The sequence below is a fragment of the Choloepus didactylus genome, chromosome 1 (assembly GCF_015220235.1).
Source record: "Choloepus didactylus isolate mChoDid1 chromosome 1, mChoDid1.pri, whole genome shotgun sequence".
NCBI lineage: Eukaryota > Metazoa > Chordata > Mammalia > Pilosa > Megalonychidae > Choloepus > Choloepus didactylus.
Genome location: NC_051307.1, coordinates 222,972,728 through 222,999,863, shown reverse-complemented (window position 1 = coordinate 222,999,863; position 27,136 = coordinate 222,972,728). Strand labels below are relative to the sequence as shown.

Genomic DNA, 27,136 nt, shown 5'->3' with positions numbered 1-27,136 from the left:
GAATGAGCCTGGCCCTATCATCAAAGGATTGAGAATGCCTTCTGGACCAAAAGGGGGAAATGAAAGGTAACAAAATAAGGTTTCAGTGGCTGAAAGATTTCAGATAGAGTCAAGAGGCTGTCCTGGAGGTTATCCTTATGAAAACTTCAGCTGGATATGCCAAATGGCCACAGTATTCTGAGCCCAAATCAACAGTGGTTCCGAAAATCCTAAAGAATACCTTGGTCCCTATGTGAGACTCTATTCAAATTTATGTTTCAGAAATTTAAATGGTCCAGAGTGCTCCTATGCCAGATAAGTCCCAAAACCCAGAGGCAACATCCTCTTCAAGAACGTCAAGCAGATGCATCCATCCCCTTTCCCCATAATGTCAACACCCCTTTTCAATATGAATAAGTTAGGGTGGTCACTGCCCAGATATCCCTGAAGATTGAGAGTAATCAAATGAGAGGGAGGGATAGCAACAGATGAGATAGGATTTAACAAAGGATTATGAATACCGAATCTTTATATAAATATATATATATATTAGTCTCTAGGGTATTAGAACAACTAGAAGGAAATAACTGAAATTGTGGAACTGTAACCCATAACTTTCTTTGATATTTGCTCTGTATCTGTTTGTTAAAGCACACTTTGAAAGTTACCACTTTTCTGTATATATGTTATACTTCATAATAAGGAAATAACTGAAATTGTGGAAATGTAACCCATAACATTTTTTGGAATTTGCTCTGTAACTACTTGTTAAATCGTATTTTGAAAGTTATCACTTTCCTGTATATGTGTCATATTTCACAATAAAAAAATGTTAAACAAAAAAAACTTAACATAAGGCCTACATATAATTTTCTTTGTGGCCATTTGAGCTACTTCTAGGATATGTATGTGTATGTGTGCCAAAGGTGAGTGAGATAGAAGACTTGTGGTGAAGAATTGAAATATGTCCAGTTCCTTCGAAGCAGAGAGACCTGAAATTTCTGTAAGATTAGAATGCTTGGAATTTCTGAGGTGAACAGCAAAAAGAAACCAACTTTATGTCACCTTTATAATGAGGTTCTTCAAAGATCTTAAAACGTTGGCCTGGCTGCTTCAAAGGCAGATTGAGTCTCAAGTCATTGAGTAGTTATGACACCCTTTCAGGGAGGTCTGTTTGACTAAATTGTGAGAGGCGGAGAGGCTGGGCTGGGGGCAGGTCTGCCCCTGGCAGTGCAGGTGGGGGCCGAGCCCCTGGCTATGGGGTGCTTCTGCTCAAGCGTGGATTCGGGGCTGCAGTGGAGACTGTGTGGCGTCTGCTGGCTGCGAGGGGCTGCATTCCCTTTGAGGATTTCCTCAGGAGCTTCACCTCTCGTGTTGCCCAAACAAGAATCCCGCCTTTATGTCTTCCCATGAATGCTTATCTGTTTTCTATACATAAATAGGGGCTCCCTTTGAGCTGCTGTAGTCTGAAGAATAGATGCTTTGGGTGGAACCCAAATACTACTGGATTTACAAATGCCAAGTGCCCTAATTTGTGTTTGAAAAGTTAATTTTAAAAAAAGAGAGCAAGCAAGAAAAGTTAATAGGCTTCTATTTAATTACCCGATACTGTCAAAAAGGTCAGAACATTAGGGGAGAAAGGCATTATTGTTTTTTCCCTTTTGTTTGTTTTGTTTTTGTTTTTAAATGGACCCCATAACCACATTTGTAAGTGGAATTATCTTTGGTGAAATGTTTTGATACTTTCCATCCATATGAAGTTAAATCTATTTCACATTCACCTGTACTTTTCCATGTTCTGTAGCCAACTTTGTGATTTGTTTCTTAAAATATGAGTTCAGGCTTTCAGATGAGAGGGTCTTTATATACAGTCAGAGAAACCAGGAGAAAGCGCTAGGACCTGGTGAGTAAAATTTCCGTAGTCTCTTTCAGATGCAGACACCGTGTCTAATCATTGGAATCCAGCTCTAAGAGTGTAGTTTTATAATTTCATCATACAGCGTAGACTTTAACCCTCATGCTCTATCAGGGCTACTTGAACTACACTGTCGGGATTCACAAATAGACCTCTCACTGAGGCATGGTGCTAACTTGGAAAACTCTTAAATATTAGAGGTGTTTATTGAAAACTGAGTGAATACACAATGCAAATAAGGTTTGATTGGCCTTCAGTTTTCCTGGGGGAACTGAAGTCTAAGGCCTCACCTCTCCTGTGCTTCTGTCCCCACAGGGTGAGGTTTGCGTGAGGGCTCAGTTTCCCTATGCCCACCTGATCCTTGTCCTGTTCTCTCTCTCTGCAGGATGAGAGCCTGTGCTAAGTCAGTGCTGCTGTCGCACTGGCTCTTTCTGGCCTACGTGCTGATGGTGTGCTGCAAACTGCTGTCCGCCTCGAGCCAGCACCTCCGGGGACACGCAGGTAAGTCCTGTAAACTCGTTAGGCACTGCTGAGAGCAATTAAGAAAACCCTTTCAAACGTCAGAGTCCACATTTTAGACGTAGGTAACTGACAAGGCATTTTGATGGTGTGTAAATAACCAAAGGAAGCATTGACATACAGCAGAGTAAGGCAGTGTAAGGGTTTGGAGCTTGAAGAGTAGTGGCTCCAACACCTTTTGAAGATGTTCTCCAAGTTTTTGCTTTTTTTTCCTGTTCTTGCTACACTTCTATTTTGAAGTGTTTTTTTTTTTTTCCTCAAAGATCTTGGAAAACCACCCACACTTTATTTGCAGCTTCCTTTGAAGGAAGAACCTGTTAATTGATAAACTTAAATTAACACTTACAGGGCTACATTGAAGGGAACCTCCAGATAATTTAAGACCTTTTTGAGATGTGTGGAGAAAAGATGCTGAATGATTTAAAAAAAAAAAAAGAAAGAAAGAAAGGAAAGGAAAAAGCAGTGGTAACTTTTGCATGTGACCTAAAATGGAATGTGTCTAAAGTTTTAGAGACAATCATTGTGAAAATTTCTAGTGAGACCCATGTCTACAGAAAGTTTAAAATCATCAGCTAAGAGACCATTTGTGTGTGTGCGTATTTCTGTCCACTTTTCTTGTTATGTCTACAGTTGGAGTGACAGACTTGGAAGCTCTCCAAATGAATTGTGTTTTTTCTGAATACATATTTGTCGATGGGCTTATTCCAAAACAATTAATTTACTGTCTCTTCTATAATTTGAGGTGTGGCAGTGCCAGAAATGCTTTGGCTTTTGGTGAAAGAGTGAAACTTGGACCGTAAACCATGTATGTGTCAGAGTTGTAAATTGTCGTTCCAAAATCCTTGTGTATGGAAAGTTCTTTATATATCCTTACCTTCAGTTATATAGCATGTCATGCTTTTCACTCAATATTCTGATATTTTAAGGATAGACATAATTTTAGGCTCAAGATAATTTTCAAATCTCTCACAACTCAATTTTTCCTCCTCAAGCGACATTTTGATGAAAACGAGAAAAATAATGATTGAAATTTTAACCAGATTGAAATTTTAACCAATCAGCATAAAATCAATATTATTTGGCCTCGGTAGAGTGCCCACAACTAGTTGGTTATTGTGCTGTGTACCTTTTGATGAGTTAGCTCACGAGGGTAGAGTCAAGTTATTAGTCTTATCTGTTTAAATCATGTCTCTTGGGTGGAGGTTGAGAGTCAAGCTAGTCAACAGGCAAAATGTTTCAGTGGGTCGGGTTATAACTGATTTCCAGATTTCAAAGAACGAATCTTGAGGGATTGTGCTGAAAAGTGATTAAAACCGAAGGAAACAGAGGACACAATTGAACCTTCAGTTTTTATCTGTGGGGCAATCCTCATTTCATATCTTAACCTTTTGAATTTGGAAAAGGTATAGCTGGAGGGATAACTCTAAATTAAGATTAGCATTGTATACTTAAGAAATGAGGACAATATCTTCTGGATAAACAATGACTTAGCAGCAGGGATGGCTAGAGGCCTGAGCAAAGCCTCGACAAATCCTGCTAATGAAATGAAATCCCCGTCCTAGAATTTCCAGATTATTTTATTTGGATTCTCGGCACAGGGCCTCTGGTTTTCGATTTCTCTTTGGCTGTAGGGGAATACCTCCTGCCCTCATCTTTGGAATTTAATTCCCTTTTACCCCATCTCTTAACAGCCATCAAAGGTCTCAGGACTAATCCCTGCCTACAGGGGCTCTTTTCTATAATCGAGGCCGTTTGCTGCCTCAAGAACCATCTTCACAAAAATACCCCTGGCCTAACAGCAACCGTCTCCATAGTCGACCTTCTGGCCTCCTGCAGAAAGAGGCGTGGAGTCCTACGGTGAAGTCTTCCTGCCCACAGGTGACTTAGGGTGTGGCCTCTGATGCCTGGAATATAATGGGCACTAAATGAATATTTATTAATAGGATTATTAATTCTGTCCATTTGTCACCATGGGCTCAGATTATATAGTTTTCTGCTAGTGGTAAAAATTCCAAAATTCCAGTAATAGCGTCTTGAGATCTTTTCAGGTGAGCACTTGCTGCTTTGTTTCCCTCTTTAGCCCTGCATAGCCACCTGAGGCTTATTACCTGACTTGTACAAGCACCTCTATCCTGACTTCAGGTGAATTCCGAGTAGTGAAATTGCTGAGCTAAAGTGCGTATAAATAATGTTAAAGTAGGCTAATTACTGTTAACAGACCAAAAGTGTGTAATTGCTCAAGAAGAAGTTTTATTTCTTGCTCATGAATACTGGGTGGATAAGTACATTGTGCCGGTTTGAATGTATTGTGTCCCCCAAATGCCATTATCTTTGTGGTCTTGTGTGGGGCAGACCCTTGGGTGCTGGTTGGATTTGCTTGGAGTGTGCCCCACCCAGCTGTCGGTGATAATTTTGATGAGATGTTCCCATGGAGGCGTGGCCCCACCCATTCGGGGTGGGCCCTGATCGGTGGAGCTATATAAATGAGCTGACTCAAAGAGAGAAAACGGAGTGCAGCTGGGAGTGATGTTTTGAAGAGGAGCAAGCTTGCTAGAGAGGAACGTCCTGGGAGAAAGCCGTTTTGAGGCCGGAGCTTTGGAGCAGATGCCAGCTGCCTTCCCAGCTAGCAGAGGTTTTCTGGACGCCATTGGCCATCCTCCGGTGAAGGTGCCCGGTTGCTGATGTGTTGCCTTGGACACTTTGTGGCCTTAAGACTGTAACTGTGTAGCGAAATAAACCCCCGTTTTATAAAAGCCTATCCATCTCTGGCGTTTTGCATTCTGCAGCATTAGCAAACTAGGACATACATCAACCCGGTGGCCCTCCTGTGCTGCAGACTTTTGGGAACACAGGGTGGATGGAAGCTCAACCATTTTCAACCTGTGGCTTCCAGGGTTTTCTCAGAGTAGCCTCCATTCCACCCACCTGGCAAGAGGAGCCTGGAGTACACCTGGGAGGTGCTGATAAACCAGGCTTCCTGCAGGCTTCACGTGGCCACAGCTAACTGCAGGGGAGGCTGGAGGCATGCTCTAGCTGGGAGCCCAGGAAGAGGAGAACGCGGACTTTGGTGAGCATCCAGCGGCCTCTGCATTTCATATTTGATAGTATATCAAACTGCCTTCCAAAACTTTTGGACTGACACGTCCACCAACAGTGATAGTCTGATAATGCCTGTTTCTCCATCCCCCCACCAACCCTGGGTACTATCATGTTTAACAGTTTGCCAATACAGTAATGGAAACTGATTGTTCTGACTTGAATCTCGTAATATATTGATGGAATGTATTTGTTTTTCTTTGAACCAATTTATCCTTTATCCACATTTCTGTTGGCTCTATTGATCATTTGCTTATTGATTTGTGAAAGCCCTTTGTAGATTGAGGACACGGGAGCATGTTGACTACCCGTTCCCTCCTGCTCCTTCTCCCATCACTCCCTTTCCACTGAAGCTGTATGTTCCAGTAGTGTGTGTGTGTGTGTGTGTGTGTGTGTGTGTGTGTGTGTGGTGGGGTGTGGTGGAGTCTTGTAAATCGACTCTAATGGCTGTGAGGAGAGGACACCCGTGACCCCTGCAGTGGCCTTGTGGAGTTTTCTTTCTGATTTAGCATTCAGGTGACAGAAAATCAGGGTCGGAACTGGCTGGGGGCTGTGCACTGAGACGCTGAGAAATCCTAGCCAGGTTGCCGTGCCCCTCTGGCTGTGCCTGTGGAGGCCTGGCAGCGGCAGCCGGAGAAAGTTGCGTAGCGTTAACTGCAGAAGCCTGTGTGCAAATGTCCAGAAAGGCCTGTGACTCTTTCCCAAGGGCTTTGTGGTTAGTGTTGGAGAATTAAAGGAACCGTGACACCAGGAAACCCTCATTAGAATAAATGTGTTGTATGCTTTTAATGGTTGGGATTAGGAGAGTAGCTTGTTGATTACCGCATTTGAACAAAGAGATATTTTACAACCCTGTCTCCATCCATTCATCTAAGATAAAGACAGAGAGGAAGAAGGTGGGACTCCACCCCGACATTGGGGAGATGGAGTGTTATGTGTGGATTGAAGATTCAATTTTAGTTCAATCAAAAGTGAAACAACATTTAAAAATACCTAATTTTCACGGGATGGGTTGTGGAAATCCTTCTGTAAGGCAAATGATAAGCTTCCACAACAACTGGTTGAGAGGTAGTATTTTTAAAGAACTTTAAAACCGAAGGACCACGTTTGTTGTTTTTAAAAACTATTTGACACAATGATTGAGCATGGGATCATATAGCTCATATAGCAGGCTTCTGTAGCCTCCAGCCGTTGAATAGGTGAAGGGGCCAGTTGGCAGGTAGTTTTTTTTTTTTTTTTTTTTTCTGAATAGGAAACCAGAGTTATTGCTATTATTTCTTCAACTAACAATTTGTTCTTTTGCCACCCACCCCACCCCCCCGCTTTTTTTTTTTTTTTCGGTCTGCAAAGCAGCATGATTGTCCCCACTAGAGGGCAGCAGACATGCTGTAGTGGAAAGATTCTAGGCTGGACTATAATTTGAGTCACGTGGAGTTAATCATTTAAGGATCTTTAAGTTTTACCTGGTGTACACATCTTCAGGTGGGGACCCACAGCACCTTACAGCCTTAGGATTTACCCCTGGGAATATTAGAACGCTTCAAAAAAATTCAAATATGCTGCTTTTCTGATGGAGCTCAGACAGTTGTGAACTTTGAATCTGCTAATTAGCAAGTGTATTCTAATAGTTCCGTCTACCCACGGATCTTAAAATATGACCTGATATGGAGGTGTTTTAACTTCACCAAATACTTTGGTGGTTGGCTACTATTTAATGTATGGTGCACAGGGCATCTTCACGAGGGCCCTGCCAAACCCAAACCCACATGGAGGTGAGGCAGCAGAGGGAATTTCTATAGTCTCGGGGGTCTGGAGTGAAACATAATTTTAATTTTGCCACGTCCTGGTTGTTTGACCTCGTCTAGGCCACTTAACCTTTCTAAAGCTGCTTCATCGACTGTTAAAATGGAATGCTATACTTGCCTCCCTTGTGAGACTATTGGGATGACGAAGTAAAAGTAGGTGACGCAATCAGCACATAGCAGACACTCAGGAAATGGTAGTTATGCTATTTAGAGACATCCAGAGTTTGAAAACTGACATTCAAGGAGTGGTTAATGGTTGTGGGTATGTGTAGGGGGATATGATCAGTGCCTTAAGAATTTGAAGGTTTATTATTGCAAAAGACTTGTTTTTCATTGTTCTAAAAAGCTGACAAGAACCAAGAGAGTAGCTTTTTGAAGACTGAAGTTTCAGCTCAACCTTAAGAAAGACGGGAAGGAGGGACTTTCTAATAAATGGCTTCAACAAGCTGGGGACAGGGTGACCCAGGAGATGCTGAGAAGCCCTTTAACTTGCTGGTCTTGAGCTAGGTCTGCTATAGAGTGGCTCCCTTACTGTTTGGGATCTTGGTAGGTGTTAAGATTGTGACGGGCTAAGATTTTACCACTTGCAAACCAGCAGAAGTTACCCTGTCACAGTTTACATGCTGGCACAAGACATGATACTTCTGGGTCGCAGACAAAGGACTTCACGACTCATAGCACAGCAAGCAGCATGTTCTCATGTTTGCTTTGGTTCTTCTTACCCCTCAAGTGCCACAGTGGTGACTGTCCCTGGGGAGAGGTAAAATGGCAAAGCAGTTGAGAGAATGGGCTCTGGAGTCCAACAGCTTGGGTTCAAATCCCAGCTCTGCCACTGTATGGTCATGTAACTTGGGCAAGTTATGAAACTTCTTGTACACTGAGTCTCTTCTGTAAAATGGGTACAATAAGAGATAATAAAAGTAATCCTCATAGGGTTGTAATGAGTGGTCATTTAGTTACACCTGTAAAGTACTAAGAACTATGTTTGCATACGGGTGCTAAACATATTTATTGAAATCTGCCCTCTCCTTTTGAATATATTCCATTTCTTAAAGGTTCTCTGCTGTTTAAATTTATTAAAATTGAGGTTTTCTGTTTTCTCTATTATAAATAATCAAAATATGCATGTGACTGCGTTTGTTGGTGCCTTTTGTTATTTTCACTTACGATAAATTCTTTGAAGAGTGGTGTTGCATCCAAAATTATGCCCATATTTCTGTCCCTGTAATGGCTGGAATTCTATAGGACTTTTGCAGATACTTTCGTTTTGATAGAAGATTTTCAGCCCTGATTTTCCGTAAGAAACCTATTTCTTTCAAAGATAACAATCACATGGGAACATAACTTCTCCTGCAGGAGTTTATTCTGAGGTTTAAGTGTGATGTATTATTTGTGAAAGCTCTGTAAATAATAAAGCTGCATGGCTGCATGTGTAAGCTGCTAATTTATTTTGTGGACTAAAATGAATTGTCCTTATGCAGATGGTTTTGATGTTTTGAATAAATTATCTGTTTTTTTCTGGCCGTATCCACCTACAGTTGTGATGGGCATAATTTTAACTAAATGCTTAATGCACATAAGCATGTAAACTTTTTGGAGAAATATCTTTCCCATTTGGTTGACAGGGGCTCACTTTGTTCCCAAGAAAGAGATGCTTTTTGAAAAATGATTTGCCTGCATTGGCTGATTTCTACCACTAGAGGGCAAGCAAGGCTTAGACTAGCTAAATAGCAAGAAACAGCTCAGCCTAATCCTGCGCTATCTAGAAATATAATGTGAGCCACATATGTAATTTTAAATGTCCTGTAGCCACATTAAAACGGTAAAAAGAAACAGGTGAAATTAATTTTAATAATGTATTTTACTTGACCCAATTTATCTGAAGTATTGTTATCTTAACATGTGGCCTTAGCCACATTTCACATAACTCAGAATCCACATATGGCTAGAGGCCGCCGTATTAAAAAGCAAAAGCTAATAAATTGAGTCTTAATGTTGCTCTGAAAGATTAGAATTATAAGTTATTTGTATTTTTATGGGTCAGTAGTAAGGATCAATGTTTTATCTCCTTTTATTTCCCTGAATTCCTGTCATGTTTTATTTAGTGTATTAGGTGTTCCCCCACCTCCTTCCAAATGTCTGCTCCTAAATTTAGCAAAGTGTCAGGTAAGTGGGGTTTGTAATCTCAGTCATGAAGAGTGGGGAAGATGGTTCCATTTCCTAATTCTTTTTAACCCTCCCCTCTCACTTCCCCCGCCCCCCCAGAAGTCCCTTTGGCAGCCTGGAGAAGCCTATGAACTTCTTCTCAGAATGATACTGTAAATGTATAAAATAAAATTCATAGAATGCAGAGGAAATCAGATATATATTAATATTCTCTTGGGGATTGAATCATGTCCCCCATAAAAATCATCTTGAGGTCCCAACCCCTGGTCCTGTGAGACTCAACCCGTTTGCAAATAGGGTATCTTGAAGATGCTACTTTAGTTAAGATGTGGCTTAATTTGCTTCACCATCTGTAAAGATGGAATGATACACATCCTTACCTTATGGGATTATTGGGATGACTAAATAAGAAAAAGTAGGTTAAGCCATTAGCACATAGCAAACACTCAGGAAATGGTAGCTACTATATTTAGAGAATGAGGGGTCTTAAAGGATTATCAAATGGTTTTAAAAGCCTGTGTTTTGGTAGTGATTGAAAAGGGCTTCTATATTATAGTGTTTTCTTGCTTCTCTTTGTGGGGAGCTTTTGCATTAAGAAACACGAGGGCCCATCACAGGCATATTGCAAGGTAGAGCCCAGGCAACTGTATTATTTAACATCTAAACTGGTGATTATTCAGAACTGTAGCCAAACTTGAGAGCCGCTGATTCAGAACAAAAACGTCAGAAGTTTGACTCTAGCTCTTGTCAAGCTATAGTTTGAGGTGAGTGGAGATGAGTCTCCATTTCAGTCTTACGTGTGCCGCCGTTAGGCTGAGGAAAGGTCTGTTTCCCACCTTTAAGGTGACCTCCATCTCCACCTCTTCAGGAGGACTGTGAAAGTACTTACTCGTTTTGCACTGGCATGGCCATTCCTGGATGCTAAAAGCCTCTAGCATGAGGTATTCCATTGACCTCACTTATACCCTACATTATTTTCCTCCAGTGCCATCTTGATAGGCTCATCACAGTCTTGGCCTTTAATAAGAAAGGTAAGGAACAGATTACACGAGGCTGCTTCTCATCTTCTTGGCTGCAAGTTCAAGTCCCAGAGCCGGTGGCAAGGTCAGCGTTGCAAAATATCTGACAAATGAGTGTGAGTGTGCTTTACATCCTTTTTCATGGGCAGGAAGGGTTGTTTCACTGATTTCACTGACAGGGGAGTAAAGAATTTCAGTTCTTCAAGTGAGCTTGTGAGCAGTCTTACTTGGCAGAGCAGGCTTTTTCCTCCCTCCTCTTTATGAGTCTTTGAGGAGAAACAGGCAACAGCCTTTGAAGAGTTCTCTGATAGTTAGGAAAAAGATTTATCTTACCCTTGAGAAGAAAGTTCCTCATTCTTCTTTCAAGCCATGCACTTAAACTCATCTAAACGAAGCCTACATTTTGGGGGTTAAAAAGCCATGGGTCAGTATCTCATCTGTATGTCAGTGTTATACAAGGAAGTCGGAATCTTTTCTTTCCCCTATATAAGGAAAATAAAATCTTTGGTAAAAAAGAACAGGTGGGGTAGAGATGGGGCAGGAGGAGAAACAAAGCAGGAGGCTTTGTGTTTTCTTAGGTGTTGCTTGGAAGCTTTAAATATATCTTGGCCCATATGGTAGTCTCAGAATAGAATGTTTCAAATAATAATACCAAAGAGGCATTAAAAAACCCATTAAAAGAGATTAATTGATTGAGAACACTGTGTGAGCGATAGCTAAACACAATTTAACTCCTAATGCCATGTAGCACTGATGCTTATGTTTTGGCTAATGTCTGAAATCGTCTAAGACCTATAAACAATTAAGGAGGGCTGGGGCTCCTGAAAGTGGTGGGTGCCTCCCACAGGGCTCTGCTTTCTTCTCTCTCTCTCTTTTTAACGTGTGTTGAGATGGTAATGAGGTCCAGGAGCCAGAGAGGGAAATATTAGAAAGCCTTGTTTCAGGAAAAAATAAGTCGGGCATGAAATAATTTTAGCACTGTGAATGGAGTGTCCACTGTGTTGTTGGCAGCAGGTAATTTTTCTGTGGCTCGTCAGTGACTCTGCAGAGCTGCCTGTGAAAGGCTGGAAAGCAGTCTAGGTGGGGGATTGAACAATTTGAACTTGGTCATGAATGATGGAGTCCAAACACAAGGTGTGTGTCTTATCCCCCAGATCAAACATGGTTATAGACTTTGTTATTTGGAAAACGTGTGCAAATGTTGGCAGAAGGCATTTCTTTCCAAAGGAGCTTTTTAAACTTGGTTGGATTTGAGCTGGATACATGAACATGAATTCTGAAGGTGAACTTGAACCCCCCAAGTGTTCTGTGTTCATCTCATAGGCTTTCAAGGAATTGCCAACTGGGGGGGGGGGAGGGCAATGAATTCTAACTGGGGATATTAATATGTTGCCTGGACCAATCATATCTGATTGGAAAAAATGCTCCTATGTAAAGGGAGAGAACAACAATCAACATTTATTCCTTTTTCTGTTAGTGTGATGTTTGAAAACATCATTTAGAAATTGTAAAAATGTTTTAGAATTACAGATGGACGTTTTCTTTGCTTAAGATGTGTGTGTGTGGTGGGGGTGGGGGGGGGATGTGGGTATTGTGTATTCTCTTGAAGAAATATGACGTAACTTGATCTCTCCCAGAGGAATCAAGAAAGTTATTAGCCTGCTTCTTCTATCCTATGTGGTCTGATCTTGATTTTGTTTTCTAATGAGCCTGCCTTGCAACTCTTAAGTGTGTGACACATCAGAACTTGAGTTGTTTCTCTAAGTCACTGAATCCTTAATTTGAACCCTTTTAATTTTAGTCCTTGTGATGAATATGGGGCTGACATTTGCCTATGCACAGTCTACAAAAAGACATTTGCTAAGCAAACAAATAGTGTAAATATATTTGCTTGGAAGCTGTTATCTTAAAAAATTGGCAAATGCTTTGGAAGTATTTAGTTAACATGAAATCAAAATGCTTGTGCCTTTGCTCTGTAAAGTCCTAGCTATGTGACTTTGGGCAAAGTAATTTAATCTCTCTGAGCGTCAATTTTCTTCTATTTTTATTTATTTATTTTACATTGAAATGAGTTTATAGCATCTCTTATCTCCAAGTGTTTTTGTGACGTATAAATGAGACAGATAACTCATGTAAAGAACTTGGAATTGGATGGGGCACTTAATGCATTTATTTTATTTTTATTTCAATTATTAAATTTTATTTATTTAAAAACATTTCCCATATACAACTTGCATTGATGTAGTACATTTGTTACAAGTAATGAAAGCATTCTTTCATACTTGTACTATTAACTATAGTCCATGGTTTAACTGAGGGTTCACTGCTTGTGTTGTGCAGTTCCATGGATTTTTTTACCCTTATTTTAGTTTTTAAACAGATTTATTGAGAGATAATTGACTAAAGAAAACTGCACATATTGTAAAAGTGTAGTGTTATAAATTTTAGCATACGTATACACCGTGAAACCATCTCCACGATCAAAATAACAATTATGTTGATATTCCAGAAAAGTTTCTTTGTACCCCTTTGTCATCTGTCCCTCTCATCCCTGCCCCACCACCCTCCCCAGGCAACCACTGACCTTTTTGCCACTATAGATTAGTTTGCACTTTCTAGCTTTGTATTTAAATGGCATCATCCAGAATATACTCTTTTTTGCCTTATTTCTTTTATCCCACATGATTATTTTATGACTCATGCATGTTGTTGCGTGTATCAAAAATTCATTTCTTTTCACTGCTGAGTAGTGTTTACAATTCGGCCTATGATCCATTTTGGGTTAATTTTTGTAAATGAGGCTCTTAATGCATTTTTAGTTGGTAAAAAGAAAGAATCACTGATTTCCAATTCTCTTGTTACCTAGGTGAAGTTGCTGAGAGTACTTGAGAATAACAAAATCATATTTATTTTTAAATGACTTAGGCATTTTAATAATTCAGACTGCTGTTCCTGCACTAATTAGTCTGAATTAGTGAGTTGAAATAAAGGTAAAAATAATTTAAACAATACAACTCTACAGAGAAGAGTATTTTGAACAGATCTAGTCTTCTTTGCTCTGAACAAGGAGAACACTAACTGGCAAGCCAGGATTTTCTTCTCAACTTGGACAATAACTAATTGCACACACTAGGACAGATTACTTAGTCTCTCAGCCTCTGTTTCTGCAGCTGTACAAGCAGACACTAGATGAGTTGTAAGTTCAGTGTGTGCAGATCTTGGTCTACCAGGGGTGGGGCAGGTTCTTAGGGGTCCTCAGATCCATCTTTATACCAAGCACTGACAAAGACTGGGTCACGTGTCCCTCACCTGTATATATCTCATTTTCCAAGCATGTGTTGGTAGAATTTTGGGGAGAATACTTATTGATATAAAAGGCCCTTTGACTTCCTTTTAATGCTTTGTCATTAGGCATTTTCATTATCATGGGGTACAAAAAGGCCACCACTGATTGGAAATACACTGTGCACTGTATTCTCACTAGTAAAATGTATTCTTTCTCGTTTTGGCTAGGGAACCTCCATCTCAATGATTTTTTGCTAAGGTTCTTTCAAGCGTTGAGGTTTATGGAGGCTGTGATTTAATAAACTGACCACGGTTATGGCTGGTGAGTTTTAGCACCATAGGTGCTGGCTTGCTCTGATGGCTCAGGGCAGAGATGGCCGAATGGCTGACTGTTCCCAGGCCCCAGGCAGCACTCCTCACCCTGCTCCGGCTGCGCTGCCGGTGGCTCAGAAGGGGGCGTGGGCTGTGGGTGGAGTGGTGCTCATCATTGTTAGAAATATGCTTGTAGCTGCTCAGCCCTCCTAAGGTGTACTATCATGATCTCTCTGTGTATCTCAGATTGTGTGCTAGCCTGACAACTCTCAGGAATATGTTAATAAGCAGGGTAATTAGAGTAAAGTGAAACATCCTTGTGAGCACTGGCGTGTGGTTGAGAGACTGCTAAATGCCTCCTTTTACTAATCACAATACATCTACACCCACCCACCCACCCACCCCTTAAGGGGTATTTACAAATTGCTAGGATTCTTAAATTGGAGTACATTTTAGTTACCTAGGTGTTAAAACACATACCATATGGTGGGGTGGCTTAAACAATGGGGATTTATTGGCTCATGGCTTTGAGGCTAGGAGAAGTCCAAAATACAGGCGACAGCTAGGCGATAAATTCTCTCAGAAGGCTGTGGTGTTCTGGGGCTGGCTGCTGGCAATCCTTTGTCCTTGACTTTTCTGTTTCATGGCAGTGCATATAATGATGTCTTCTCCTTTCTCTTCTGGGTTCCGTTGGCTTCCAGCTTCTGGCTGCTCCCCTTGGCTTCTCTCTCCTTCTGAACTTCATTCGGTTTATGAAGGACTCCAGTAATCGGGATTAAAGCCCAACCTAATTGAGCTAAACCACACCTTAACTGAAACATCTTCGAGAGATCCTGTTTACAAATGGGTCCACACCCACAGGACCAGGGTTTGGGACCTGAAAATGCTTTTGGTGGGGGCTGTGATTCAATCCCCAAAGGAATATCAGTATATATCTGATTTCCTTTGTGAATCTATGAATTTTATTTTAGGCATTTACAATATCATTCTGAGAAGTTTCAGTTTCACCAGGCTGCCAAAGGGATTCATGGCAAAATGAAAAGAAGTTAATAAGAATTTCTGTGAATGTTTGGAGCTACATCTTAACCTAACTGCCCTTAGCAAGTGTCCTAACTTGGTAAGCGTTGCTGGTAGCAGATGCATCTTGTGGCATCATCAGAGAACTGTTTCCCCAGAGGAAAGTAAGGTGATGTTGGGCAGAAAGCTGCCCTGTAGTAACTCAAGTGTCAGTGAAGGTAAGCTGATGCAGGGGCAGCTGGGAAAAGGGAGAAGAAGAAAAGTTGGTCAGCAACATGCAGAGGTGGAACCAATTGCATAACATTGTAACTGTATAACTTGGAGCCTGAGTGTGACTGATCTGGGGTACATTAGTGAAGCTTTCGTTGCAGCATCCCCTGCACCAGTTAATTCAGTCTCCATTACTCACATTTGTTTTACAAATCAGTATTTCCAGCAGGTGGAAATCAGATGCTAGGTCACAAATGGCTTGCTTTTCTGCTGAACCTTAATACCCGACTCTCCCTCTTTTTGGAGAGAGGACAAAGTGAATGTGGTTTTTTCTGCTGAGGGTGTAGAGATGGGCCGAGGGGAGGCTGGCTCACTCTCCTTTGTGGCAAGTTCAGACAGCATGTCCTCTCTCCTCACGTGCTCTGGCTGAGCCAGTGCCTTTGGAGCTTTCATGGCACAAGTATGCACACAGTTTATGGCCTTGATCCTTGTGTGTGAATATGATTTGTATCTGTTTCTCTTCCAAGGCAAGAGCTGGCACAATATGAACAGGTGCCTGGCACAATAAGGTTTTTTTTTTTTTTTTCTCTAAATGAATGAGTGAACATTGAATGTAATGGGATATTTTCTCCCCTAAAGTAAAATTTCCTAGGGCCTGTCATCTCAGCTTTTCAGGATATAAGTGGGAAAGATTTTCCTAGGTTAGTTCCTGCTGGTGAATAATGCACCAAGAGTCCAATTGTCATAGCATATTCCATAGTGAACATCCACTGCAGGTAACTTCTTAATCCCCCATTAATGAACACTTAGGTTGTTCCAGCTCTTCACTATCCCCAAACAAACAGACAAAACAAAACAACAAAAATACTTTGATGAAGAGTCATGTAAATGTCCCATTAAGGATCTGTCCAGGAAGTTCCCTGGGATATACCCATGGGAGGGGTTGCAGTGTGGAAGGAGGGCACAAACTTAAATCGCAAAACACTGACAGATAGCTTGACTACAGTGGCCATTCCACTTTACAATCCCAGAAGCTGTGTGCAAGATTTCGTCTCTGAAATCAAGCATCATACATACATAGTATGCATAATATTTCAGTTTTGTAGTTATTCCTTTAAGAAAACCTGTTGCTGGGAGTGTGTAAATTGTGGCTAGCTATTTGCACTTGTAATTGAAAATTAGATTTCCCTTTTGTCAGAGTCACAAGTGTCCACACAGATTGGTGAGCTCTCCTTGCCAAACCTATTTGATGGGCCATGGGCTTGGTTCTGCTTTAACTGCTATGGTGCAATTAGATTCAAAGTTGAAACATGGTTAGAAAGTTCTCTGCCTAAATTATTTCCATTATTTCCCAAGTCTCAGTCCATTAGCCAACCTGGTCAACAGGCCCAGAAGAGAAATGACACTCTTGAAATATTGTTAGCATTTTGCGGTGAATGTTAACTACTGTACGCTTACAACCGATTAAGTTTTGCTCTCTATTTTTTATTATGGATTATGACAGGGATTTTGAGACTGTGTTCTGTTAAATAATAAATAGAACCAGCAAGGTCATTTTCTACCTGACCAAAGGAAAACTGCAGCAAGAAGATATGAATTAAGAAAGAGACTAAGTGTCCCAGGGGAGAGGAGGTGGTCAAGTTTTTGAGAGTTGCTCAAACAGATACTGGCAATGAAATGTGAATATTACCAATTATTTCTTGCCAGTGATTTGATATCCTTTTTCCTATCAAAAATTTAATTAAGGTGTTGTGTGAAACAGAGGTCTCAAATTGGCAGCCCACAGGCAATTTAGTCTCCTTGATGTGTTTTGTTTGGCTCAGATTATGTTTAAAAATTGTCTTTTGAATTGGTTGCATTGTTTGATAACTGCAGGATTTCACATAAGCCTTCACATTTCAGGCAACACGGTTTTTATTTCTGCTTTGCAACAGTCTGTTAGCCACCCCCTCCCCCCACATGGGATATTTTTCATTCTCTATGTCATCGCCAGACCCACCTTTCTTTTTTAATGTTGATTCCCTTGACCCTGCAATATAAGCGATCGAGTGTGAGAGCCTTGACTGAAATGTTCCAGAATGAAGATGGAAGTAGGTAGATGACTTTATTTCAAGATTCAAGTGTCTTTGTCACTTTGTAGCATAGGGATTAAAAATTTGGGCTCTGTAATTAAAATGAACTGGGATCAAATCCAGGTTCTGCTTAGACTAGCTACGTGTGACCTTAGACACTTTGCTTAACCTCTCTGAACATCAGTTTCTTCAGTTAAATGGGGACAGCAGTTGTTACCTACCTTAACTGATTCTGCAAGGATTCTATTTGCATGTGTGTGGTAGATGTGTGTATATTCAAACACAAACATATACAGACCACTTAGAATAGAGCCTAGCTCTTGCTAACCCATCAAATATTTTTTATATACAATTTGCTTGAAAAAGAAAATTCAATTGGTAAATAAAAAGATAGTTTATCTTCCTTCACCCATCAGCTAAGAGAAGTAAGAAGTAACATTTTTGCTTCATAAAGGCGTTCATTAAAATGGCAGGTACACTGGGTTGATGGGGTTATATTAATCCCCATGCTAACATTAATAATTACAAAAAGGAAAGTTTGAAAGCTGAGAGATTCTGTCCTACTCTGGAAATCTGTCAAAACAGTGAGACTAGAGGGGACTGTGCGTCTGTAAAGGTTGCCAAGCATTTCCATGAAGCATTTTGCTCATATGAGTGAGTCTTGTTTCTTATACATAAATCAGATGACTTAAAGTGATGACTTCCACACTTTACCAGGGGAGATGGAGATAATGTCATATGAATTGACAAAGTGAGCGGCTCTGACAGTTCACAGAAGGGAAGAAAAGTGGGAGCATCTCGTTGGAGAAAGCATCTCGTGATGCTGGTGTCTGATAAGCAGATGGCGAATCAGAAATCAGATTTAAATTACTGGGTGATGGAATGAGATGGAGATGAATTGGCCCGCTCTAGTGATTACAGCCTCTCTTGACTAGAATCAGAGCTTAATATATTGTATTTCTTCAACTAATATGGCTTTTTTTTCTACACCCCCTCTTTTTTTTAATTATTATTTTTTTTTAATGATGACTTCCAAAGCTACTTAGCATTAAGGTGCTATTTTTCTGAGTGGTCTTAATCTCAGGAACTGCAACAATCAAGGAAAATTAATAACATTTAGCTGTATGCATGCATTTATAATCAATGTGTGTATATTTACCGATCAGAATGTATTTCTATATAATTTATTTATAGATAATGGATAAAGTAGTAAAGCAACTATGGTTTATAAAGGCCAGTTTTAATCTCAATGTTTTGAAATCATTTTGATGGCAATTAGAGGCATTGTCTGGGTGATTAAAGGTTGCCTTTCATGGTCCTTATTAGCTAGTATCTAATATTATTTCCTGTTCATCTTTTTTAAAAAATTGACACCATACCTTAGGGTACAGGCATTGTTTGTCCATGTTTGCAATGCCCTGTGTATGCTTAATGTACTTAGCGAATCAACAGGCCATAATGTTCTTTTATTAAGAGGGACTTTGTTCTTCAGACATGCTGTATTATTTAATGTTTGTGCAACAAGTGTATCTTGTCTTTTCAGAAATGGCTATGTGGCAACATTTTGACATTTTGCAAGAATTGGAAGAAATAATTGAATGCTGTTATGAAAGGGAATCTGGTTGTCATCCTTTGATAATGTGATGATGACAAGAATACTCATGGGGAATTTAAGTTTAATTCAAGAAGACTGTTACTTACATGATTTTAATTAATAATAATTGCTAGTGTAGCATTATTAACAGGCACTGAGCCAAGTCCCCTACCTTGTGCATTGAACCATTTGACTTTGTCATTGATCCTGGATGTCTGTGCTATTTTCTTCTCATATTTGCACTAAGACTCAGACATGTTCAGTGACTTACCCTGGGTCACACAGCTGACAAGTGGTGGAGCTGGGATTTCAATTGTGCCAGTTTCCCTCCAGAGCCCATGTCCTTCACTCCATACCACATTGCTTCACCAGTGATATATTTTGCTTGTATGTTTTGGTTTTCACCTGCATGTCTCTTGTGTGTGAATGAGGAATAATAATAGTAATAATGATAATAATCCATTCATATGAATGGGTTGAGTGATTTTCCCAGAAATGGTTAGTGCTGGAAGTGAGAGTGGAACCTTTAATTTTGTTTCCCAGCTCCAGGTTCCTGTCTCAGTACCCACTCAGGGGGTCAATTTAAAGAGCATGTCAAGTGTACTGCTACACATGTTGTCTCCTGAGATTAAAAGGTCTGTTATCCCAAGAGGCTGCCTAATGGCTTGAAAATATAGGTCAAGGGAAGTTTCTGCATGTCTCTGGCAGTCTTTTCTCAGAGAGAATAGTCAGACAAGTTAGGTGTGTTTGGGAACATCTAGTCTTTGGAGAGTTTGGAGAGTGCTGTTGTGTAACTGTGGTGGTTGACTTATTCTTTTGTGCCATTTTAGACATGAACTCTCAGAATGACCCTGTGTTCTATTCTTCAGTTAAAACACAACACAAATAATGCAACATTCTTGTTTGAAAGTTTTTATCATGGTAGCATATATACAATACAAAATTTCCCATTCTAAGCACCTTTATTTGTACAATTCAGTGATATCAATTACATTCACAGTATTGTGCCACCATCGCCACCATCCATTACCAAAACTTTTCCATCATCCCAAACAGAAGCTCGGTACCAATTAAGCAATAACTCTCCATTCCTTACCTCCACCTTGCCCCTGGTAATGTGCAACCTATTTTTTGTCCCTATGATTTTGCTTCTTCTAGGTATTTCATGTAATCGAAGTCAAACAATATCTGTCCTTTTGTGATTAGCTTATTCCACTCAACGTGATGTTTTCAAGGTTCATCCATGTTATAGTCTGGACCAGAACTTCAGCACAGCATTCTTATTGTAAAACATTTAAAAAAACTAGTAATGCTGCCTTAGACCCCCCAACCCTCCTCTCCCACCCTGCAGGGCTAACCGCTGCTACCAGGTTGGTGGGTTAATCAGTTAGGATCACCTCATCTGCATATAATTGACTAAATGGCTTAACCAAATCCGAGTTTATTTATTTTTCCTCACAACAAGGAGTCTGGGGTTGGGCACAACTGTTCGCTCCTCTCCTGCCTCACTTAGTGTGTGATTTTGTTGTCATGGTAGCAAGATGACTGCTCCAGGCCTGGACATCGCATCTGCATTCCAGGCAGAAAAAATAGCAAAGGCAAAGAGATACAGGGGCATGATAGCCAAGTCTGACCCTTTTGATCAGGAAAACAGTAGCTTTTCCAGAAGCCACACTCAGGGACATTTGTTTACATTTGTTGGTCAGAACAGGGTTATGTGTCCACTTTGAAAAAAATGACAATTCTGACAGTAAGGAAGATGGGGAGAAGGGATGTTGGGTTGGCGTGTCTGCTTATCCACCAGTCTTTCTTGATGAAGTGCATGTATATATACATATAGAAATCTCCCTTGCTCTCTTTTTTTTTTCCTTTATTAGAGAAGTTGTATATTTATAAAACAACCATTGCATTGATGTGGAGTATTTGTTACAATTGATAGTTCATTTTTATGATTGTGCTATTAACTATAGTCCATGGTTTAACTTAGGGTTCACTGTTTATGTAGTGTGGTTCCATGGATTTGTAAAACATTTTTATTCATTACCATATATAAAAATCTAAATTTTTTCTTTATAATCATATTCAGATATGTATATTTCAGTGCTGTTAATTAATTTCACAATGGTGTGCTACCATCACCACCATCCATTACCAAAACATTTCCATTGTTCCAAATAGGAACCCTGTGCATTTTAAGCCTTAACTTCCCATTCCCTTCTCCAACCTCATCCCCTGGTAACCTGTATTCTAGATTCTGACTCTGTGAGTTTGTTATTTAAAATCATTGTGAGCATAAAATATCTGTCCTTTACTGTCTGGCTTCTTTCATGCAACAAGATGTCTTCAAGGTTGATCCATGTTGTCGCATGTATCAGGACTTCATTCCTTTTTACAGTGGAATAGGTATATAATACATTTATTTATCCAGTCATCGGTTAATGAACACTTGGGTTGCTTCCATCTTTTGCCAATTGTGAATAATGCGGCTATGAACATTGGTGTGCAAAAATTTTTCGGGTCTCTGCTTTCAGTTCTTTGTGGGATTGCCAGATCCTGTGGTAGTTATATACTTAGTTTTCTGAGGAACCACAGTGACTGCACCATTTTACATTGCCACCAGCAGTGAATGAGTGTGTGTTCCTGTTTCTCCACATTCTCTTCAACACTTGTTATTTTCCGTTTTTTAAAAATAGCAGCCATTCTAATGGGATATCTCATTGTGGTTTTGATTTGCATTTCCCTTATAGCTAGTGATGCTAAGCATCTTTTCATGTGCTTTCTGGCCATTTGTATGTCTTCTTTGGAGAGAAGTCTATTCAAGTCTTTTGCCTGTTTTTAAATTGGGTTGTCTTTGTTGTTAAGTTGAAGGATTTCTTTATACATTCTGGATGTTAAACCTTTATTGGATATGTGGTTTCCAAATATTTTCTCCCGTTGTGTAGATTGTCATTATAGTTTTAAGGTAAAGTCCTTTGAGGTACAAATATTTTTAATTTTCTTGAGGTCCCATTTGTCTGTTTTTTTCTATTGTTGGTTGTGATTTGGATGTAAAGTTGAAGAAACCATTGCCTAACACAAGGTCCTTAAGATGCTTCCCTATATTTTCTTCTAAGTGTTTGATAGTTCTGGTTCTTATATTTATGTCTTTGATCCATTTTGAGTTGATTTTTGTGTCAGGTATGAGGTAGGGGTCCTCTTTTTTTTTTTTTTTTTGCAAATGGAAATCCAGTTTTCCCAGTACCATTTATTAAAGAGACTATTTTTTCCCAATGAAGTGGTCTTTGCCCCCTTGTCAAAAATCAGTTTGCCATAAATGTGAGGGTAAATTTCTGAGCCCTCAGTTTTATTCCATTGGTCTATATATCTGTCATTGTTCCAGTACCATGATGTTTTGATTACTGTGGCTTTGTAATAAGTTTTGAGATTGGGAAGTGTGAGTCTTCCAACTTCATTCTTCTTTTCCAGGATTGCTTTAGCTATTTTGGGCCCCCTACCCTTCCATATAAACTGATGATTGAATTTTCTATTTCTGCAAAGAAGGGTATTGAAATTCTGATTGGGATTGCATTGAATTTATAAATTGCTTTGGGTAGGATTGACATCTTAATGATGTTTAGTTTCCAATCCATGAACATGGGATGTCTTTCCATTTACTTAGGTCCTCTTTGATTTCTTTTAGAAATGTTTTGTAGTTTTCTGTGTTCAAGTCCTTAACATCCTTGGTTAGATTTATTTCTAGATATGTGAATCTTTTAGTTGCTATTGTGAATAGAATTCTTTCTTGATTTATTCTGATTGTTCATTGTTTGTGTGTATAAATACTACTTGGTTTTGAGTGCTGCTCTTGTACTGTGCCATGTTGCTGAATTCATTTATTAGCTCTAGGAGCTTTGTTGTGGATTTTTTCAAGATTTTCTGTATATAGGGTCATGTCATCTGCAGATAGGGAAAGTTTTACTTGTTTTCCAATTTGAATGCCTTTTATTTCTTTTTTTCGCCTAATTGTTCTGGCAAGAACTTTCAGTACAATTTTGAATAACAGTGGTGACAGTGGGCTTCCTTGTCTTGTTCCTGATCTTACAGGGAAAGCTTTCCGTCTTTTAACATTAAGTAGGATGCTGGCTCTGGGCTTTTCATATATGCCCTTCGTCATGGTTGAGAAAGTTCACTTCTATTCCTAGAGTTCTAAGCATTTTTATCAGGAAGGGGTGCTGGATTTTGTCAAATTCCTTTACTGCATCAATTGAGATATTTGTGTGTCCCCCCCCTTCATTGTGTTAATATAGTATATTACATTAATTGATTTTCTTGTGTTGAAACAACCTTGCATAACGGGAATAAATCCCACTTGGTCATGGTATCATTCTTTTAATATTCTGTTAGATATGGTTTGCTACTATTTTGTTGAGGATTTTTGCCTCTATATTCATAAGGGATACTGGGTTGGCTTTTTCTTTGCTTGTGGTATCTTTATCTGGCTTTGGTATCAGGGTGATGTTGGCTTCGACAGAATGAATTAGGAAGTTTTCCCTGCTCTTCAATTTTTTGTAAGAGTTTGAGTTTGGAAGACTTATGTTTTCTTGGAATAGAATTCCCTTGTGAAACCGTCTGGTCCTTGGCTTCTCTTTATTGGGAGGTTTTGATTCAGTCTCTTTACTGGTAATTGAATTCTTGAGATCTTCTGTTTCTTCTTGTGTCAATGTAAATAGTTTGAGTGTTCCTAAGAATTTGTCCATTTCATCTAGGTTATCTAATTTATTGGCACACAATTGTTCATAGTATCCTCATATAGTCCTTTTTATTTCAGCAGGGTTGGTAGTAATGTCCCCCTTTTCATTTCTGATTTTTGTTATTTATACCCTCTCTCTTTTTTTCTGTCAGTCTAGATAGAAGTTTTGTTATACCATATTGAGTGCCTTTTCTTTTCTATCTGGATATATTTTTCATCTGTTTTCCTTGTGGTTACCATGGGATTAAAATTTAACAGCCTAAATATATAAAAATCATATTTGGTTTGATATTAACTTTACTGCAATAGCATACACATACATTTTTCCTATAGCTCTCTGGCCCCCCACCTTTTTTTTGGTATTTGTTACTGCTTATGTTTATATGTTCAAAACCATAGATTTATTATTACTTTCTGTGTGTTTGCATTTTAGCACCTGTAGGAAGTAAGAAGTTGAATTACATGCCAAACAATATACTACAATCATACTGGCCTTTATAATTACCCAAATGGTTTTCTTTACTTCAGGCCTTTATTTCTTTATGCTGCTTTGAGCCATTGTATATTGTCTTTTCCTTTCAGTCTGAAGAACTCTCTTTAGCATTGCCTGAAGGGCAGGTCTAGGGCTGATGAACTTCCTCAGCCTTTGTTTATCTGGAAATGTCCTAACCTCTCCCTCATTTTTGAAAGAAAGTCTCATTGGATATAAAAATCTTGATTGGTTCTTCTTTTCTTTCAGCACTTTAAATATTTCAACGCACTGCCTTCTTGCCTCCATGGTTTCTGATGAGAAATCAGCACTCAATCTAATGGGACTCCCTTGTTAATAACATGTTGCTTTTTTCTTGCAGCTTTCAGAACTCTTCTTGTCTGTGGCAGTCAACTGTGTGGTCAAGATATGACAGGGTGTATTTTACTTCACATTTATCTTGTTGGGTGGTCTCTGGGCTTCTTGGATGTGCATATTCATGTCTTTTGCTCAGTTAGGGGAGTTCTCTGTCATTATTTCTTTTTTTTCCATTATTCCTTCTGCCTATTTCTTTCTTCTCCTTCTGTGACTCCCGTAATGCACATATTTGTATGGTTGTTGGTGTCCCAGAGGTGTTTGTGACTATTTTCACTTTTTACAATTCTTTTTTGTTTCTGCTTCTCAACCTAACTCATTTCAAGTGTTCAATGATTTTTTCTGCCTCCAGCTCCAATCTTCAACTTTAGTAGTTCTGTTTGGTTCCTTTTTAAAATTTCTGTCTCTTTACTAAGATTCCCATTGCTTATTCATTGTTTTCCTGATATCCTTTAGTTCATCTATTTGAACATTTTAAAGGTCACTTTTAAAAAAAATGCAATTTTATTGAGATATATTCACATAACATACAATCCTTCAAAGTGTACAATCAGTTGTTCATAGTTGTGCATTGATGACCACAATGTTTGAACATTTTCATTACTCCAAAAAATAAAATGAAAATTAGGATAAAAAAGAACATCCAAAACATTCCATTCCCCCCCACCCATTGTTCATTTACTTTTTTTTCACACTCATTCATTGTTTTTTTAACTTTATAAAAATATTAAAAAACAGAAACAATAAAAATAACATTTTAAACAAAAGCAAAATGAAGGAATAAGAAAAAGCAGCCTAAAAAATACATTGCTTCCAACATGTTCCTACCCTATCTCAACAAAAGAAACAGACTACAATCCAACAAAGGAATAAGAAAAAACAAATAACCTAAAATAACTGCATTTCTGTGAACTTATTCCTACCATACTCCCAGAAATTAACAAACTGTAGTCGTTCCTGAGGATTCCCCTAATATTAACTATACCCTGTATAACTTATCTGTTCTTATTAGATTATCGTTCCCCCTTCAATATTTGCTGTCTATCGCTAGGTCCCCTATATTCTACAATATATACCATATATTTTACATTTTTCACAGTGTTCACATTAGTGGTAACATACAATATTTCTCATTTTGTGCCTGGCTTATTTTGCTCATCATTGTATCTTCAGGTTTCATCCGTGTTGTCATGTTTCACGACATCGTTCCTTCTTACCGCTGCATAGTATTTCGTTGTGTGTATATACCACATTTTGTTTATTCACTTATCTGTTGAAGGACATTTGGGTTGTTTCTGTCTCTTGGAAATTGTGAATATTGCTGCTATGAACATTGGCGTGTAGATGACTGTGTCACTGTTTTCAGATCTTCTGGGTATATACCGAGAAGTGCAATTGCTGGATCAAAGGGTAACTAACTGCCAGACTGTCTTACAGAGTGGCTGAACCATTATACAGTTCCACCAAAAATGAGTAAGAGTTCCAATTTCTCTACATCCTCTCCAGCATTTGTGGCTTCCTGTTGGTTTAAATGGCAGCCAATCTAATTGGTATGAGATGATATCTAATTGTGGTTTTAATTTGCATCTCCCTAAAAGCTAGTGAAACTGAACATTTTTTCATGTGTTTTTTGGACATTCGTATTTCCTCTTCAGAGAACTGTCTTTTCATATCTTTTGCCGATTTTATAATTGGGCTGTCTGTACTATTGTCGTTGAGTTGTAGGATTTCTTTATATATGTAAGATACCAGTCTTTTGTCAGATACATGATTTCTAAATATTTTTTTCCCGTTGAGTTGGTTGCCTCTTCACCTTTTTGACAAATTCCTTTGAGGTACAGAAGCTTTTAATTTTGAGGAGTTCCCATTTATGTATTTTTTCTTTTGTTGCTTGTGCTTTGGGTGTAGGTCTAGGAAGTGACCTCCTAATACAAGGTTTTGAAGATGTTTCCCTACATTATCTTCTAGGAATTTTATGGTACTGTCTCTTATATTGAGGTCTTTAATGCATTTTGAGTTAATTTTTGTGAGGTAGGGGTCCTCTTTCATTCTTCTGGATGTGGATATCTAGTTCTCCGAGCCCCATTTGTTGAATAGATTGATATTCAGTTTAGCGGCTTAAGGGGGCCTTATCAAAGATCAGTCGACTGTAAATCTGGTGGTCTATCTGAATTATCAGTTAGATTCCATTGATCAAAATGTCTATCTTTGTGGCAGTACCATTCTGTTTTGACTACTATGGTTTTATAATAAGCTTCAAAGTCGGGGAGTGTAAGTCCTCCCTCTTCGTTTTTCTTTTTTAGAGTGTTTTTAGCAATTTGAAGCATCTTCCCCTTACAAATAAATTTGATAACTAGCTTCTCCAAGTCTGCAAAATAGGTTGTTGGAATTTTGATTGGAATTGCATTGAATCTGTAGATGAGTTTGGGTAGAATTGACATCTTAATGACATTTAGCTTTCCATTTCATGACCATGGAATATTTTACCATCTTTTTAGGTCCCCTTCTATTTCTTTTAGTACAGTTATGTAATTTTCTATGTATAGGTCTTTTACATAAGTGGTTAAGTTTATT

At 39.1% G+C, this 27,136-nt stretch overlaps 1 protein-coding gene across 1 annotated transcript in view; it reads left to right on the top strand.

Annotated features, from left to right (window-relative positions):
* The window catches only part of TAFA4 (TAFA chemokine like family member 4), a 162,713-nt gene that overhangs the window by 7,458 nt on the left and 128,119 nt on the right, over positions 1 to 27,136 (top strand). The window contains exon 2 of the mRNA XM_037829169.1: positions 2,280 to 2,395. Coding sequence (XP_037685097.1) covers positions 2,281 to 2,395 — 115 coding nt within the window. The 5' untranslated portion in view covers position 2,280. The remainder of the gene's footprint in view (positions 1 to 2,279; positions 2,396 to 27,136) is intronic.